Source organism: Argentina anserina, chromosome 5 (genome assembly GCF_933775445.1).
Source record: "Argentina anserina chromosome 5, drPotAnse1.1, whole genome shotgun sequence".
NCBI classification, from domain to species: Eukaryota; Viridiplantae; Streptophyta; class Magnoliopsida; order Rosales; family Rosaceae; genus Argentina; species Argentina anserina.
In genome coordinates this window covers 22,248,254-22,264,562 of record NC_065876.1, presented here as the reverse complement: position 1 = coordinate 22,264,562, position 16,309 = coordinate 22,248,254, and the positions used below count along the sequence as shown (strand labels likewise).

General features: G+C 36.3%; 3 protein-coding genes across 3 annotated transcripts; 1 reads left to right on the top strand and 2 right to left on the bottom strand.

Annotated features, from left to right (window-relative positions):
- Window positions 1–2,259: 2,259 nt before the first annotated feature.
- Window positions 2,260–5,862, bottom strand: LOC126795977 (uncharacterized). Its single transcript, XM_050522710.1, has 3 exons — window positions 5,455–5,862; window positions 3,770–3,845; window positions 2,260–2,528 (listed from the first exon to the last, which is right to left on the bottom strand). Exons 1-3 carry the CDS (start codon window positions 5,830–5,832, stop codon window positions 2,404–2,406), a joined length of 579 nt encoding a protein of 192 aa, XP_050378667.1. The 5' UTR covers window positions 5,833–5,862; the 3' UTR covers window positions 2,260–2,403.
- Window positions 5,863–7,364: 1,502 nt separating this feature from the next.
- LOC126793923 (F-box/kelch-repeat protein At1g22040-like) lies at window positions 7,365–9,849 on the top strand. Its single transcript, XM_050520554.1, has 2 exons — window positions 7,365–7,531; window positions 7,988–9,849. Exon 2 carries the CDS (start codon window positions 8,046–8,048, stop codon window positions 9,474–9,476), a length of 1,431 nt encoding a protein of 476 aa, XP_050376511.1. The 5' UTR covers window positions 7,365–7,531; window positions 7,988–8,045; the 3' UTR covers window positions 9,477–9,849.
- Window positions 9,850–10,309: 460 nt separating this feature from the next.
- Window positions 10,310–13,927, bottom strand: LOC126794871 (LL-diaminopimelate aminotransferase, chloroplastic-like). Its single transcript, XM_050521664.1, has 10 exons — window positions 13,796–13,927; window positions 13,646–13,671; window positions 13,497–13,564; window positions 12,940–13,056; window positions 12,444–12,506; window positions 12,091–12,195; window positions 11,871–11,921; window positions 11,102–11,422; window positions 10,798–11,004; window positions 10,310–10,654 (listed from the first exon to the last, which is right to left on the bottom strand). The coding sequence occupies exons 1-10, from the start codon at window positions 13,864–13,866 to the stop codon at window positions 10,361–10,363; spliced, it is 1,323 nt and encodes a 440-aa protein (XP_050377621.1). The 5' UTR covers window positions 13,867–13,927; the 3' UTR covers window positions 10,310–10,360.
- Window positions 13,928–16,309: the final 2,382 nt, after the last annotated feature.

Sequence of the window (16,309 nt, the reverse complement as noted above, 5' to 3'; positions counted from 1 at the left end):
GAAGAATTGTTACATTTCTGCAACAACTTCGAAGCTGTTGAGACAGGCCATAGCTCAGAGAAAAGGGGATTGAATTCGAACGAGAGAAAGGGGGATTACGAGACAGAGACACATAGAAAAGGGGTTTAGCTCTAGGTTTAACATGATAGAGTGAATACGGGATTGAATTCAAACGAGAGAAAAGGGGAGCACAGTCTGGGTGGGTTTCTGAAATAATGAGAGAAAATGGGAGCTCTAGGTTTTTGTTCTTTTAGTTATGGGTTTCATTTCAGTTCTCTCGATGGCACCGTTAATAGTTAGGGTTTCTAAAAGAGAGAGGGAAAACACTTCAAACAATTTAAGATGGCGCTGAAAAACACTTAGAAAATATTTTAGATGGCGCCATAGTTAGCTAGGTTTCTGATAGTATTGCTTAACATTTTGAAAAAAATAGTCTCTTTCCACCTAAGACAATGTAATTTGAGTAAATATAAAGACCAATGTCTATTATATATAGTCTTAAAGTCATTTATACAATACTACATATATATGGAAAAACATTGTCTACGCATAGCATACAGACAATAGTAAACAAAAACACCATTGTTGGAAGTGGAATCTATAACAATGGTATTCATGTACAATTTGAACCATTGTATATATTATTGCCAAACAATGGTCACTATAAAACCATTGTTATTTTTGAAAGATCAGACAATGGTTATTCTGGTATCATTATCTGATAATTTCAAACAATGGTTATTTTAGTAATTATTGTCTATCCGGTATTATCTAATCCATATTTTGGTTTAGTGAAAACCAAAGCTTTTACATAATTCCCACAACACCCAGAATCTGGAACCCAATATTTAAAACAATTAATACTGAAAAAAAAATAGGTCCAACTTAAGCCCATTTAATATAGGCAAAAGTGTCAAAATACACCATGAACTTGGCTTAAATTGTCAATTTACACCCCGAACTTATAAATGCGAAAATTTGTCTCTTCAACTTAGCAAAAACTGCTGGTTTGCACCCTCACCATTAAATTTAACATTTTTCATCCAATTTGTGGTCACATGTCATTCACATGATGAACGTTTTTGTCATTTAATATTTATTTTATTTTTTAATGATAAAAATGTACAAGGAATTTAAGTTTTGTACAATTATATTTGCTCACTCATTCACTTCACGATATTTATCTTTCTTGATAAAAAAAATTTCCAAAATAACGATACATAATTACGACCATAAGTGAAGAACTAAAACTAATTAATTATGTCTATAGTCTCTAGCAATCGTCAAATTTACTTCCAAGGTTTTGTCGTTTCAGATTTTTGAGTTTTATCTTGTGTGCTCACTTAATTAGCTGATGATGAATGTTAAAGTGTACTAGCGGGGAAAAATATTAAGAAAAAAAAATCATGAAGTAAATGAGTGAACAAATATAATTGTACAAATATTAAATTCCTTGTGTTTTTTGTTATTAAATACTCAAATAATTGTACAAATATAATTGATTTGTTATATATTTAATAACAAAAATGCTCATCATTTGCATGATATATGACCACAAATTGGATGAAAATGTGAAATTTAACAGTGAAGGTGCAAATCGACAGTTTTTACCAAGTTGAGGAGGCAAATTTTCGCATTTACAAGTTCGGAGTGTAAATTGACAATTTGAGCCAAGTTCATGGTGTATTTTAGCATCAAACATGGTACTAATCAACTTTTTTTTTTTAATCAAAGAGGGTACTAATCAACTTAGAATCCTTCTTGACATGGGACAGTGCTGAAGTGATGAGAAGGACACTCAAAAATTCCAGTAGACTGTATATAGATGGTGTACGTTATCAGGGTCCTTTGGCGGATTCGTGCTATGGTTCAAGACGCGGCTTCTATTTATAGTGCTAGGCCATTAAGTTTAGGCTTATTAATTTGGACAGACGCAAATTTTACTAACATGCTTTAGCTCATATAGTCCATCAAGTGGGGATTGGTTGCTAGAGTACGTACTCTACCTGCCTCTCGTCTGTAGCAAAATCTGTTTCTTAATTAAAATGTAGTATTTCTACTTTTGTAATCGAAAAAAAGTTATAGAAAATACATTAAATTAGAACATTAAACAATATAAAAAAACGAAAACGAAAAGAAAATGAAAATAAGAAATCATTGTCCTTGAGTTAGTTGTTAAACCATGATATATCAACATCTTAACAGCTCAGATGATAAGAGACACCTTACATGACCAAATATGCAACCCGCACCCCCGAATCCATTTATTTATGGAAGGACCACCTTAGTTTCATGCAAATTGATAGACAAAATATTAAACACAAAGAATTTAATTGCATTCGGTTCAGCCTATCCTCCCATATGCGTAATATATTTTTAACCTGATCCATCGATTTCACTCAATCAACTGCAGGGTAGTAACTCTGCCTTTTTAACCTTAGAAATGCTATCCACGACTCCAACAGGTGACACGTGTCCTCTTACAGTTACCATCTTTGTCTCTAGGTCTATGCTGAAGGATGTAACCCCTGCCAGATTAACCAGAAAAAATTTCTACTCAGTGAATAGTCTTTGATAAAAAGAAAATTAACAAGAACCGAAATCTACTTTATTCAATGATTTTTATGGTCGTGTATACGTGTTTTGGTTATTTTAGATCAGAAAATAATCTAATAATTCAAACTTGAGAAATAGCACAATTATGATAAGACACTACAAATAATATGAGTAATGAGTACATATCATTGTGACTCAAGTGTGAGTGTTTATGGTGTAGCTAACCCCTAAAATCAAACAAAATCCTCACAAATAATTATAATTAAAAAGCTACATTTGTGGGGTTAACCACACTATCAACACCCACACTTGTACCACAATTGATTTGTGCTTATTGCTCATATTTTTTGTAGTGAGAATGCGTCACAATGACTCTGATGTACTAATATTAATATTTGATGTAACTGTATAGATTGCGTTTAATGAAATCATTTCATTTTCTTTTAAAGGAGAAATAGAGCTAGCACAATTTTTCGTTTGGAAGTTCAAAACATCCATTATCTACAGTCGACTACTCTTCCTATAATTTTAGAACTTAATAATATAGATCCATTATATCATTTATGTTCATTTATGTTCAACGACACAAGTGACAACATGCATGATGCATGACGGCAAACCAAGAACAAGGAGCAAAGAACAGAGAAAATCGAGAGGCATCTGTCGAGGACGCATATATATACGCATATATAGAGGGTCTCTTGGCTGAGGAGGTCCGCACCAATGGTTTTAGTGCAGATTTCTATTTTTGCACTAATTTTTGATCGAATTTCTTCATCTCCACCGTCTAGTATCTAGATAATATTATATAGATCATCTCTGTGAAATTTCAGCTAATTTGGTGATCGTTAAGGCCCTCAAAATTGTGTTTTGCTGTCAAAAACATGAATGGTTCATTTTGACATAATTTAGTCCGTCCATTTGTTTTTCGATTTTGAAGGCCTTAACGATCACCAATTTGGCTGAAATTGTAAAGAGATGATCTACATAATATTATCTAGATACTAAATGGTTGAGATGAGCAAATTCAATCGAAAAGTGGTGGAAAAATAGAAATCCGCACCAAAACAATTGGTGCGGACCTCCTTAGCAAAGAAAATATGTATATATATATATCGAACCCACTTTTTTCTAAATGCTTCCATGAAAATGATGTACTAGATTATTTACCTATTCCTATCTACTCATAGCATATCGGATAGTAAATTCGTACCCTCCATTTTAGAAAGATGTTTCTTCACTTTACCAGCACATCCTTGGCAATGAAGAGCAACCCTCATAACAACCACCTGCAAAACCAACACATGTAAACAGATGATCTATATATATTATCATTATATCTGACCAGAATTTACATATATAGCTATGACAAAGTTAAGAAAGCTTGCCAGTACGTGCAGTACTAAATTGGAAGTTAGAATCAATAAATCAGTTAGGAGAGGCCTAGCCACGAATCTCCTTCTACAAATTTGGCGCAAGAAAGGAATTGAAGTGTATAGGTACCGACTACCAACTATATATGTACGTATTCTACCACGTAGCTTCTTAAGCATGCTCGATTCTATGAACAATATTATTGTTAGCTAGTTCGAACTAAAATTTATTTACTGAATTCTTTGCATGTTAATCAGGTAATGTGACTGTGTAGAAGTTAGAAGCTTTGTCTATTAATATTTCAACTCAAACAATTAAGTAATTGAGATTTACAATGAACACTAGTTTGGATCGATACATAAATATATTACAGTCCATAACTCATTTGAGCTGCTTGACAAAGAGAGAGATCCAAAATAATTGTTTGAAAATTAAACTAATCAATGGATCAACAAGGAATATTTCATCTGATTTTAGGTGCATGAGAGCTAGAATTATTAGTAGACAAGATTCATGTAGATTGGATTTGGGTAAATTCAACAAATAGTACCTCAATTATTGGTTATTTTAACTTTTAGTACCTCATATTTGAAAACTATCGCATTACTACCTCAAGTTTTTATTTCAGATTAATTTTAGTTCATTCCGTCAATTAACACCGTTAGTGGCTTTATTTCCTACCAATTTTAAGGGCATTTTCGTCACTTTATTTTTCACTGATTTCACTTAATTTATAGCCAACATTTTATATCATTCAAATTAACCAATTATTATATAAGCATTTTCTTTTGCTTTTGAAATATTTAAATACCTATGAATCCTATGATAGAGTTTTTGATTATATTGCTATAACAATATGGTTGTTGGTTGATGGACATATACAATATGAAATATATGCTAGTTTATTTTGTAATTGACGAACTTTAGCTTGTTTGTAATAGTTGTGGTAAATGAATAATGCTTATTAATTTTATAATGAAATTATGTGAATTAATTAACTTGGTTTTAAAAAAAAATAGAAGTTGAAATTGGAGGAAAATGAAAGATGAAATCGAAAAATAATGAAGTCACAAAATTGTCCTTCAAAATTGGTGGGAAATGAAGCCACAAACGGTGTTAATCGATGGAATGAACTAAAATTAGGCTGAAATAAAATTTTAAAATACTTATGCGATAGTTTTCAAATATGAGATATTAAAAGTTAGAATAACCAATAGTTTGTGTAGTGTTTGTTGAATTCTCCCATTGAATTTTGATACTCATACTGTCAGAATAAATAGTAAAATGTGGAAACAAAATAGTGTATCTATATTCTATATATAAGTCTCACTTGCAGATTTAACAAATATGGCAGAGACAGACAGTTAATGAGACAAAAGCATATGGTTCCTCAATATTCCATTTGCAAATGTGAAAAGATCCATACAATTCTCATCTGACAATATTGGCATGTATACACGTACTGATTCATAGTTTATCATCAATGTTCGTTTTCCTATATTGGTAGAAAGTAATATATGTTACCTGGAAGACATTATCTGCAGAGGGTAGAACTGATGGTGTTTTCTGCAATGAAATCTTCGGCTTCGCGTAGTGATGGTGATGGTGGTGATGGTGGTAGTTCAAAGCCGGCTGTCCCTTGAGAATGGAAGACAACAAGACTGGTTTGTTACCATGATCAGCTGGATTTACAAACCTACGTGGCTCGACGATCCTTGAGTACCTGGCATTGTGGTTATTGCTGATGATTCTTGTATTTCTAGCAGCGGGAATGATCGCCGACCGAGCTGCATCGGCACTGCTCAAGCACACGGCGGTTGTAGCCTTAGAGTGGCACATGAACCCCCTCGGCATCATCGTCATCTTCTTCTTAGGAGCAGTGCTGCTCTTCATGTTCATCATGGTAGCAAGAGAGATGAGATCAAAGATAGAGAGAAGTGAGAGATGTGGAGTGAATTCAAGTGAGTGAGTGAGGGAGTGAGTGTGGTATTATAATGACATGCTGTCTTTATTATGAGGTAGTTTGGCTGGGGCTGCCAGTTTCAATCTGCACTCATGTTTTGAATGACTTCACCAATCCTGTCATTTTCTCCTAGCTATTGTTCAGAAAAATACTAACAAATTTATCGCAGAAAACGACTCTAGTTAATTGACCACATCCAATACCCCATATCATCATCACATGCATCACAATTGCCTCATCCTTGATAAATGCTATACCTGCAGCGAACAAATTCTTAATTTCATACATAAATAGGAAACCTAGCTCAGCTACAACCATGTGCCCTCCTTGGTTATTGAAGTATGAGTACCTTCACGAGCAATGTCAGTATGTCACTCTACATGGAGTCTTTCAACCACTCTAATGGAGTCTCTCGTTCCCGAGGAGCTAGCTCTTTCAGTACGTAAAATTGTAGCGTCACTCACATGTATTATACGACTACTAACATGCAGGTTTGCAGAGGGGTAGTGACTAGTGACTAGTGAGAAGTGTTTTGCGTATTTCGGTTTGATAGAGTCTACGTAGCTGAGTATTGATTCGCCGACCATATTACCGCCGTGACACGGCGACAGTATTGAAGACGATCTCTCCATCCAACTATGCACTAGAGCTATAAAACCATACCGGTCATGCCTTGATGAGTCTCTCTTCAGTATGTATTTCGGAATTCATTTACTTGCTGAGTATTGCTCTTCATGTATGTACGTAATAAACGACTTTTTGGATTCATTTTTACACATATGTTCTCGATAAGTTTCAAGCTCGATAAAAGTACTAAATACGTACTGATTTATTTTAACATATGAAGGTGCTAACCAAGAACCCTAAAACTTATAGTTTGAAAAAGGGGGTCTCATAATTGATCCTTGAACTAGTCCTCATTCCAATGGTCTTCACCAGTACTCATTTGAGTCATTTCAACAAGTCACCACTAGATCGCCACAGGTCGACTGGCCATCCTTGCTAATACCACAACGCAATCAAGAACATCGCAAGCAGTAAGGTGACAAGTAAATGCAAACGCAATCAATCAACAAACTTCCACTTGTACATTCAGGATCAATCTGATATAGTAAATAGAGGAATAAATAAACATGTGAAGCTTTCGGGTCAACAAAATTTACCGGATTGATTTAATCAGATATGATTGGTCTGGTCTAGCGGAAGCTTGCTTGCAATTAGGGGTCGATGACTCTCTTAATAGCTGCATGTCTATCTAGTTCAAACCCCAATACCCTACAACGTTTGTTGGACAAGATGAGACCAACTTGGGTGTGGTTGACTGTGGTCTGAGAATAGCTCACTTAACCACTATTTTACTCAACTAATTAAAAGGCTAACCAGATAATTGATCGACAAAATACAAGGTCCCATAATAATGTATAAATTGGCATTGTGGGGCGAGTAGGGTGGACTTTAACGTCTACCGACGTATGAGGGCGGGCATGATCCCTGGACTGCGTTACAGGGAATCGGATGTGTTAGGTAGCGCACGCAAACAAAAAGCCAAACCCATCTTTACAATGAACCCAATTCAAGTGACCACTGAGGGCCGGCGCCAGAGAAACTCCGACCGAAACTCACCAAGGACATGCTCAGGTGAGCTTTCCCGATTTGCCCTTTTCTAATTTTTGATGTCTTTGCTTGGGTTTTGATTGTGATGAAACCACTGTGGAATTTAACTAGGTGGCATAATAACTGTAAAGGGTGTTAATTTGTGGGTGAATTTAGGTGTGTGGAGGAATTGGGTTTGTTGTATTTGTGCTCTGAATTCAATTGCTAGCTACTCAAGTTCTGAACCCTGTTTTCTATTTACCCAAATTTTGTCTGATACATGATAGTATGTTATGAACTGTTGCCGTCTGATATATCTTATATGCATTTGGGTACCCATTACTGCTGTGATAATTGCTTGTGATTTTATGTTATTGGGTTTTGTCAAGTTGTTGAATTGGATGGGAAGCATTGTGGTTTTTTGTGGGGTCGATTTGGTTTCTGGTAAGGCTGATGTTTGAATTCGATACCCCATTTCTCACTGCGTTCCTTGTGTCTCAGTCTGTTTGTTGCTATGAGGGTAGAACTGTGATTTTGAAGAGTTAGAGGAAGGTTTTTAATGGGGGCGATATTGAGTAATTCGAGGACTAGGGAGAGTGGACCTCATGAGGTTTCGCAGAGTGAGAAACGGAAGAAGCAGAGGTTGTCTTCATGTCTTTATGAGGAAAACCTGAGATTGATTCCCAGTCTTCCGGACGAGATATCTATTCAGATTATTGCCAGGATACCTAGGATCCACTATTTGAAGTTGAAGATGGTGTCACGTACCTGGAAAACCACCATTATGACTTCTGAGCTGTTCAATTTGAGGAAAGAGCTGGGAACAACAGAGGAATGGCTCTATGTATTAACAAAGGTTGACAGCGATAAGCTCATATGGCATGCTCTGGACCCTCTGGCCGGAAAATGGCAAAAGTTGCCACCAATGCCTAGTGTTTGTCCTGAAGATGAATCTAGGAGGGCTTTAGCTGCACGTAGAATGTGGAAAATGGTAGGTTCAAGTATCAGACTTGCAGATGTTATCATGGGCTGGCTTGGGAGGAAGGATGCACTGGATCGAATGCCTTTTTGTGGTTGTGCCGTTGGTGCTGTTGATGGTTGCCTCTACGTCCTAGGTGGATTTTCAAGGGCTACAGCCCTATCATGTGCCTGGCATTATAATCCAGTCATCAACTCTTGGAGTGAATCAACTCCAATGTCAATGGGTAGGGCATATTGTAAGACAGGCATTTTAAACAATAAGCTTTATGTGGTTGGAGGGGTTACTAGAGGACGTGGTGGATTGGCCCCTCTCCAATCAGCTGAAGTATTTGATCCAAAAACAGGTCTATGGTCCCAACTGCCAAGTATGCCCTTTACCAAAGCTCAGGTTTTACCAACTGCATTTTTAGCTGATCTGCTCAAGCCTATTGCTACCGGGATGACTTCATACAAGGGGAGGTTGTTTGTTCCACAAAGTTTATACTGCTGGCCCTTTTTTGTTGATGTTGGAGGTGAGGTGTATGATCCAGATGTGAATTCATGGGGTGAAATGCCAACTGGAATGGGCGAAGGTTGGCCTGCAAGGCAAGCAGGGACGAAAATGAGTGTCACTGTTGATGGTGAACTGTATGCACTGGATCCTTCTGGTTCTCTTGATAGTGCCAAAATCAAGTTATACGATTACCAAGATGATGCTTGGAAAACTGTTGCAGAAGATGTTCCAATACGGGACTTCACTGAATCAGAGTCTCCTTATTTACTTGCCGGTTTCCTTGGGAAGCTTCATGTGATCACAAAGGATGTGAATAATAATGTTGCAGTTCTGCAGGCATATGTGCCGAACCGTCTTGCCTCCATCTCAGTAACTTCATCCTCATCCTCATCACTAGACAGTACATCTGAAATTTCTGAACGACCAGCAGAATCAGACGTAGATCTTTGGAAGGTAATTGCCACGAGGAGTGCACGGACTGCTGAACTGGTTAGCTGTCTTGTCCTTGATATGTGAAGATTTTCACGTAAAATATAGCGTACAGATCCAACTTTTGGTTGGTTGGTTGGTGTGTTTGCTTTTTGGTACCTTATATCATTAGCTGTGCATTGTGATAGCCAATTACTGTATCTAATTACCTGCTTTTGTGATTGAGGAGAAGCAAAATCATAACAGATATATTATGAGACTAGTTATATATTCTCCCTCTCCAAAACCATACTGTTCAGGATATATTTTTAGAGTAAGCTGTAAGCTCAAGCTACTAGCTGGGTAGTGTATCGTTCTTTTTTCACGTCTCCTTTTCAAATATGTAGTTTTGTGATTTCCCCATGTCTGTAGGTAACTCGATTATTCATGGCTTACATAAATACGTATTATATCTTTTACATTTGGTGGGTCATATATTCATTTCTACTGAGATAGGATGCTGGGTAATACAAAAGCCATAAAGTTCGGTCAATTTGACTTGCCTCTTATTTAAGCATCTACTGGATTTCGAGGAAAAGGGCTTGGATTCTCTTAGCATATTTTGCTAATTTTTTATTTTGAATAGACAACAAAACTGAATAGAGCAAAGTTCTAGTTTTGTTAATCCATTCACACCATCACGGATCTTGTTTGAGGGAAGTTTGATTAGTTTTATTTTCTAGCAGCCGTCTACAAGAAATTCGTTTCAGTTTCAACTGTAGAGCCTAATGTAGACACCGAAGGTGAAAACTTCAGCAGACACCTTCTAAGCGATTTTGTAATGACCACACAGCAAGTCTGCAAGTTTGTATGTTTATTACAGGATAATGACACACTGGAATGGGTAACTTCAAAGTTGAACCCAATTAAGCTATCTTATTTGGTACTGTCGAATAGGAAAAGTAATATGAAGGATATCAGTGTCACGCTTCCTATTGAAATAGGGTTCTGAGCCTACGGGAGGCCTCCCGGATACACTCTCTGTGGCCAAAAGCACTAATTCTAAGGCACCCTTCACCAGCTGGACCAAAACCAGAACCTGGAACTGTAAGGATGTGTGTTTTTTCAAGAATCTCAGCGAATACATCCCAAGAACTTGAACCAGGAAAATGCACCCAAACGTAGGGAGCATTTGCACCGCCATATACTTGGTAACCAAGAGAAGCAAATGTGTCAACCAATATCCTTGCATTCTCCATGTAGTAGTCAACCATAGAATGCACAGCCTGAAGCAGTAAGTTTTCCATGTCGTCAGAAAGAAGATCAAAATAGTAAATCCATGAGTTTGTGGAAGTATAAAAGTAAATTTCAGTGAAAAGAGAAATGAGCTTGGAATCACATAAACAACAGATAGGTCTCCTTCCTATACCTGGAATCCTTCTGAGGAAAGACATGCCAATCCACCAGCTTGAGCAATACTAGATGCTCCGTTAAAGCATGTGCACACAATGCGATTGAAGTCGTGTATAACAGGAAAACCGTTGGAGTATAAGAGCTCCTCAGGGACAACCGTCCAACCTAAACGGATGCCAGTGAACCCTGCAAATTTGGAGAATGATGAAATTTCAATGGCAACCTGCAAAAAAAAAATTGAAAAATGAAAAGTAAGTATATAAAAGATTAATTGAGATAAAATGCAAAAAAAAAAAAAAAAGATAACTGCATTTGTGTACCTCTCTGGCACCAGGAATTTCGTATATTGATCGAGGACTATCATCTCTGATATAAGATGAATAAGCAGAGTCATATATAATAATTGATCCATTCAGTCTTGCAAACTCTACAAGTTGCTCTAATTGCTTCTTAGTTGCTGCATGACCAGTTGGGTTGTTTGGAGAGCAAAAGAATATAATATCTGCTCTTGAAGTGGTTGATAAATTGGGGAAAAAGTTATTGTGTGGGCTGCAGTTCATATATTCTATGCTCTTATACCTCCCAGCTTCATCTTTGATCTCACCGGCCTGACCAATTATGACACTTGAGTCTATATAAGCCTGCAGATTTGTGAAAAGAATAATCTAGTTTAAAATTGGATATGAACCTAATAGACTATCTCATAATTGGAATAAAGCATAACAGCTGTGACAGTTTCTTTAAGATCACTTTCCATATAATTAGGCAGTATTCTGAATAAGAAAAGCATTTACTACCTGCTTCATTAGATTCTCGTAAGAATTTCCCAGTATGGTAATCATTTGGATTCTAAAATTAGATATGAAGGCTGTATGTTTTAAAATATACAAGAAATACTCTGGTTCAGCGTATTTATATGTCCTGACAGTGATAACAAGGAAAGCCAAATATGAATCATCAAAGTTCTATGTAGCATCCTACTCAGAATTGGAGAACATTGGATAGGGCTTCCATGCAAAATGTAATAGTATGAAAGTAAACTTTGAAACAAAAACAAAACATTGATAGTGTCTACAGATGTAACATTACCGGAAAGGACGGATCTTGCACAGCTACTGTCACTTGTGAACCCAGAAGCAGCTGAAAGATAAAAGGAAAAGAATCATAAAGACTATTTTACTGTATTAAGCATTGTACCCGTTTATGAATCTTAAAACCAAAAACGTTTCAGAAAGCATAAGAAAGATAAAACTATAAGTTGTTAAATATATATATCAAGCATCCACCTAAAACTTTAACAGTATCATACCTGAAGGCGAGTTATATCACACTGAGCACCGTCTGATACAAAAACTTCTGTGTGTTTTACTGGTAGATCTTTATAAAATGCTTTTGTAATTGCCTCCCGCAATGCCTATGTTAAAGACAAAAAACATTAATAGCGAATGCAACAACGAAAGTAATGGAAGAAACCACATAATTCTTAGATGAAGATTTGACTTACAATGACAATAGATGAACGGGCCAATAATTACTCAAGTAAAATATATAGTATTTTGGACATGAAGAAACTAAAATACATTTGAAGAACAAAGTTCACCATAGATATGCAGGTAAAAACATTCATATTACACAGCAAAGGATAGATGATAACTAGAGTACCTTGGTTCCTTGCTCCGGTCCGTATCCTGTATAACCATCAGTGGTCGAAAGAGCATGTGCATACTGGAAATAATAAAAACATTAGACATGCAAGTCCTTGGGCTACAGTAGATAGAAATTAGTAATAGGTATACGAATGAAACAGATATCAATCATAGAATCAGATATACAACAGCAGTTTACTGCAAAAGAACATATATACACAACAACAGCTCCCCACTTATCTCGAGAGTTTGTAAGTTTTTCGATCTGACTAAGGATATTTAATTCTTTAGCAGATAGATTAACGAAGACCGTTGTTACAAGCGGGAGAACCTTAGGTTTAGATAGAGGGGATTATCTCCGAAACTAAAGCCTCAGTATCAGTTTCACAAGGATATGGTACTTATTCTTCATTCGTTTTATCTAGGAAATTGTTGGTAAACATTAGACAGCATCAACATCTAAATTAGAAAATCCTTCATGCTTAAACGTAAATTCAGGTAGAATTACTCACATTAGCCATGCTTGAGGTTATGATTTCTGGTAGTGGTTCTGTTGTATCACCAATCCCAAGGCTTATCAATTTTGCCTCTGGGTACTTCTCAATGTGTTGAAGTTCGAGCTTTGATATCTGAATAAATGCCACAATAATGGTGAGCCTCGATGATACTTAAATTCTCATACCACTTGATCAATCGGGCACGCAAAATTGTTTATCAGCCAATTAAAGCAAACATAGATTCCTTGAGGGTATAAACCAATACTAGAATTGAGCTAGAGCTCAAGAACAGTTCTATAATTCAAAGGTATGAATTCCCAAAAAAGAAAAAAACATGTAAACATTTTAATGCTTTAAGGCCTATGCTTTAATGAAACATGAATAATAAGATGAGTACAGAAAGTTTGACATCAAACCAAGCTTAATAGAATATAAGAATTATGGTATCTATCAGATAGTTATACTCATGCAAAATAACAACAAAGACTGAAATTTAATAACCATTTCAGTCTAACTGCACCCATACAGAGATCCAAGCTGAAAGAGGATTCAAGGAATGAACATATAGTCACCTCAGGAAACAAATAACCACTTTGCAATTTCTCCATGTTTACACTGCGAGGTACCTTTGTGCAGAAAACTGATTAAAAAAAAAAAAGATAGTTACAAGTTTAACAATGTAGATGATTGCACAAACAGGGAACGTCAGTAAACAACATACCAAGTCGCTCCTTTTCCGCCCTCATACTGTGGAAAATAAAACAAACAGATTAAGACAAATGTCATGAACACCAATTACATGTTTTGCAGATAAGTGATAAAATTCAGAAGTACTGACTCTAGTTGATAATTTTGAAAGCCATTGCCGTACCTGGCATGAACTATCATAGGCTGCCATATGGTTTCTTGGGACTTTAACGTAAGAGTAGGAAGCTTAAACATTTTCGATTTGGCCTACTGATATGAGATTCTTTTCCTAGAGACAAACCAGTATAGATCTTCCTTTGATTTGAGATGATGGTAAAAATACTGGTACACAACAGCGCATATATATAGCATCCATTTTACAATAAAATATAAAGTATACGTCAAGCTCAACCTTGATCCATATTAAATGTAACGGACCAATGCATGATTTCAGTGGTATAGTCAGTCCTGATAAGCAATGGTATGTGTGATCAGTTGGTTCATACTATATGTTAATATCCAACATTTATTTTCTTGATGGTAGTTGTTAGACTAGTATATCCTAGATTTCTTTCAATTATTAAGCATCTCCAGCATGACATCTCTATCTTCCACACCACCTAATTTTCTTTTTGCAACATTTTCTCCAGTGACCATATATAGTGACTTGTTCTACAGTCCAATGCGTGGAAATTACATAGAAATTGTTTTCCTTGATTCAACATTCAGTTCATTTCTAGTCAGGGTGTCTTTCATTCTTTCACTCTTTCACATAACAAGGTCTGTGGAAATGCTGTTTTCCCTACGAGTAGTCTTCCCTTATTCAACTAGTAAAAGTTTATCATGTATGGCAAAAGGGGGCACGGTATAAAAGAATTCTGTCACTAATTTCTTTACTGATACATGTTTGTGTCGCTCGATAAACGCACTCCCAGGTCCAGGCTCCATGCTCTCGAAATCTTCTAAGACCTGTGTTTAATAATATAAATGTGCAGAAAAGTTGGATCAAACGCACTCAATGACATATGAAAAGATACATGTAAAGTTAAGAGCTGCATACCGCAGGTCAAATACAGCTCAACCCCGGCATGTATATATCTTGCATTGGAATAACTAGTCAGCTCGATAACTACAGATTCATAAGCATTTGATCGAAAAATCGTGCATACATTCAACGTAAACTAGAGTGTCATCAATTCGGAATACTCAACGGATGTATTTTATTACCCCCTTTCAATTAACTTCCTTGACTGGAAATTTAGTCAGGACTTTCATCAAACACCTGGTGGGTGCCCCAAAAGTACATCACACCATGTCATAAAAGTAACAGTACGTAAATTTCTCATCAACTTCTTCTCCATGAATGGGATACAATATGTATTGATAGCACTTTGAATCCCAACACGTGTGTTTACTCATAAATCATAATGCATGTTCATACTCAATTAATTAACTCAATTCCATGCATGAACCGGAACTATTCGAGGAAATTGTAAACCAACTAACCTACATGCCAGAAATGTCCAATATTGACTGGAAGAAAACGATTAAGAATATTTGGTTGGTTTCCACAGACCAGAGAACCCTAACAATTTTCTTCTTGTTTATTCCCACGTATGGTATGAAAGGGCAGACGTATGAATATAAAGAACTGGTATCTTCAAATTTATTATTATGGTTTTGACTATATAGTAGAAATCTCCTCTCCTTTTTTTTTTTTGAGATGATAAAAATATAAACAAGAGCTTCAAACGAAAGTGATTTTACATCCCTCACCCAATTGATCAAAATGAGAGCAGCTCAGGGTAGAGTCGTAGAGAGATGAAGCCGTGAGAGGATATTTGGTGCATTCAGGACTAATCAACAGAATGTTAATTAATTAACATAGCGCAACTAAGGTGTACGTAGAAAAATTTGCTTGTCTATGAACAAGTGTCTGTAGCAAATAACCTTGTCGAAGCCTTTTCTGAAGCTTGTCGGTAGCCTTGATAATAAATCTCTTCAAAAAGATTGACTACTATTATTGGAACCGGGTGATCTAATCTTGAGTTTTTTACAGAATCCCTGCAAGACTGAGTTTCAGTAAAGTGTCCAAACTTCATATATTACACCATGATCGATCTTGTAGATATAGTTGTAGACTTGTTAGTGTTAGCGACCTCAGTACTGAGTAGTACAGCATTTCAATTAGTCTTGAAAATAATGTAATCAATTTTCATGGTGCTTGAGACAAGAACATAACACCAAACAAGGAAATTTTGGGTAAGTTGATCAATCAATCTGTTCAAATTCTCAACCTTCATAGTCAAGGACAAAGGGCAATGTCGACTATGATTTCTTGGAGATATAATTTACAATAGTTTACGTACAGGTCATAATATTCGTTTGAAGTGTACTACTAATTATACCACGTGCGGAAACTACAACTGCAGAACAAAGGCAAAGCTGCAGTGCTTCATTATCAACTGAATGGTTGTGAAGTGGGAATGGAACCACCAAGTTGATTGAAGTATATCTCAGCGTTTTTTATGTTTTCTCACGAAACACAGTTTTTATCTCCTGCTATGAGAGCCGCCTGTCACGTCCCGTTTTCAGGAGTTGCTATCGTGGGCGTCGCTGTTTATATGAGCTTCATGGGATTGCTCCAAGATCAGAAGTGTGGGAGATATATGGATGCCCCCTTCTTATGAGTTCAGGC

Excerpts from the sequence above, each read along its gene's own strand:
- LOC126795977 (XM_050522710.1), bottom strand. The coding sequence starts at position 5,832 with ATGATGAACATGAAGAGCAGCACTGCTCCTAAGAAGAAGATGACGATG. Across the intron at positions 3,846-5,454 it reads CTGCAGATAATGTCTTCCAG|GTGGTTGTTATGAGGGTTGC; the intron begins GTAACATATATT and ends TTGGTTTTGCAG. Across the intron at positions 2,529-3,769 it reads ACATCTTTCTAAAATGGAGG|GGGTTACATCCTTCAGCATA; the intron begins GTACGAATTTAC and ends TTAATCTGGCAG.
- LOC126794871 (XM_050521664.1), bottom strand. The coding sequence starts at position 13,866 with ATGTTTAAGCTTCCTACTCTTACGTTAAAGTCCCAAGAAACCATATGG. Across the intron at positions 13,672-13,795 it reads CCTATGATAGTTCATGCCAG|TATGAGGGCGGAAAAGGAGC; the intron begins GTACGGCAATGG and ends TATTTTCCACAG. Across the intron at positions 11,423-11,870 it reads TGCAAGATCCGTCCTTTCCG|GCTTATATAGACTCAAGTGT; the intron begins GTAATGTTACAT and ends ACAAATCTGCAG.
- LOC126793923 (XM_050520554.1), top strand. The coding sequence starts at position 8,046 with ATGGGGGCGATATTGAGTAATTCGAGGACTAGGGAGAGTGGACCTCAT.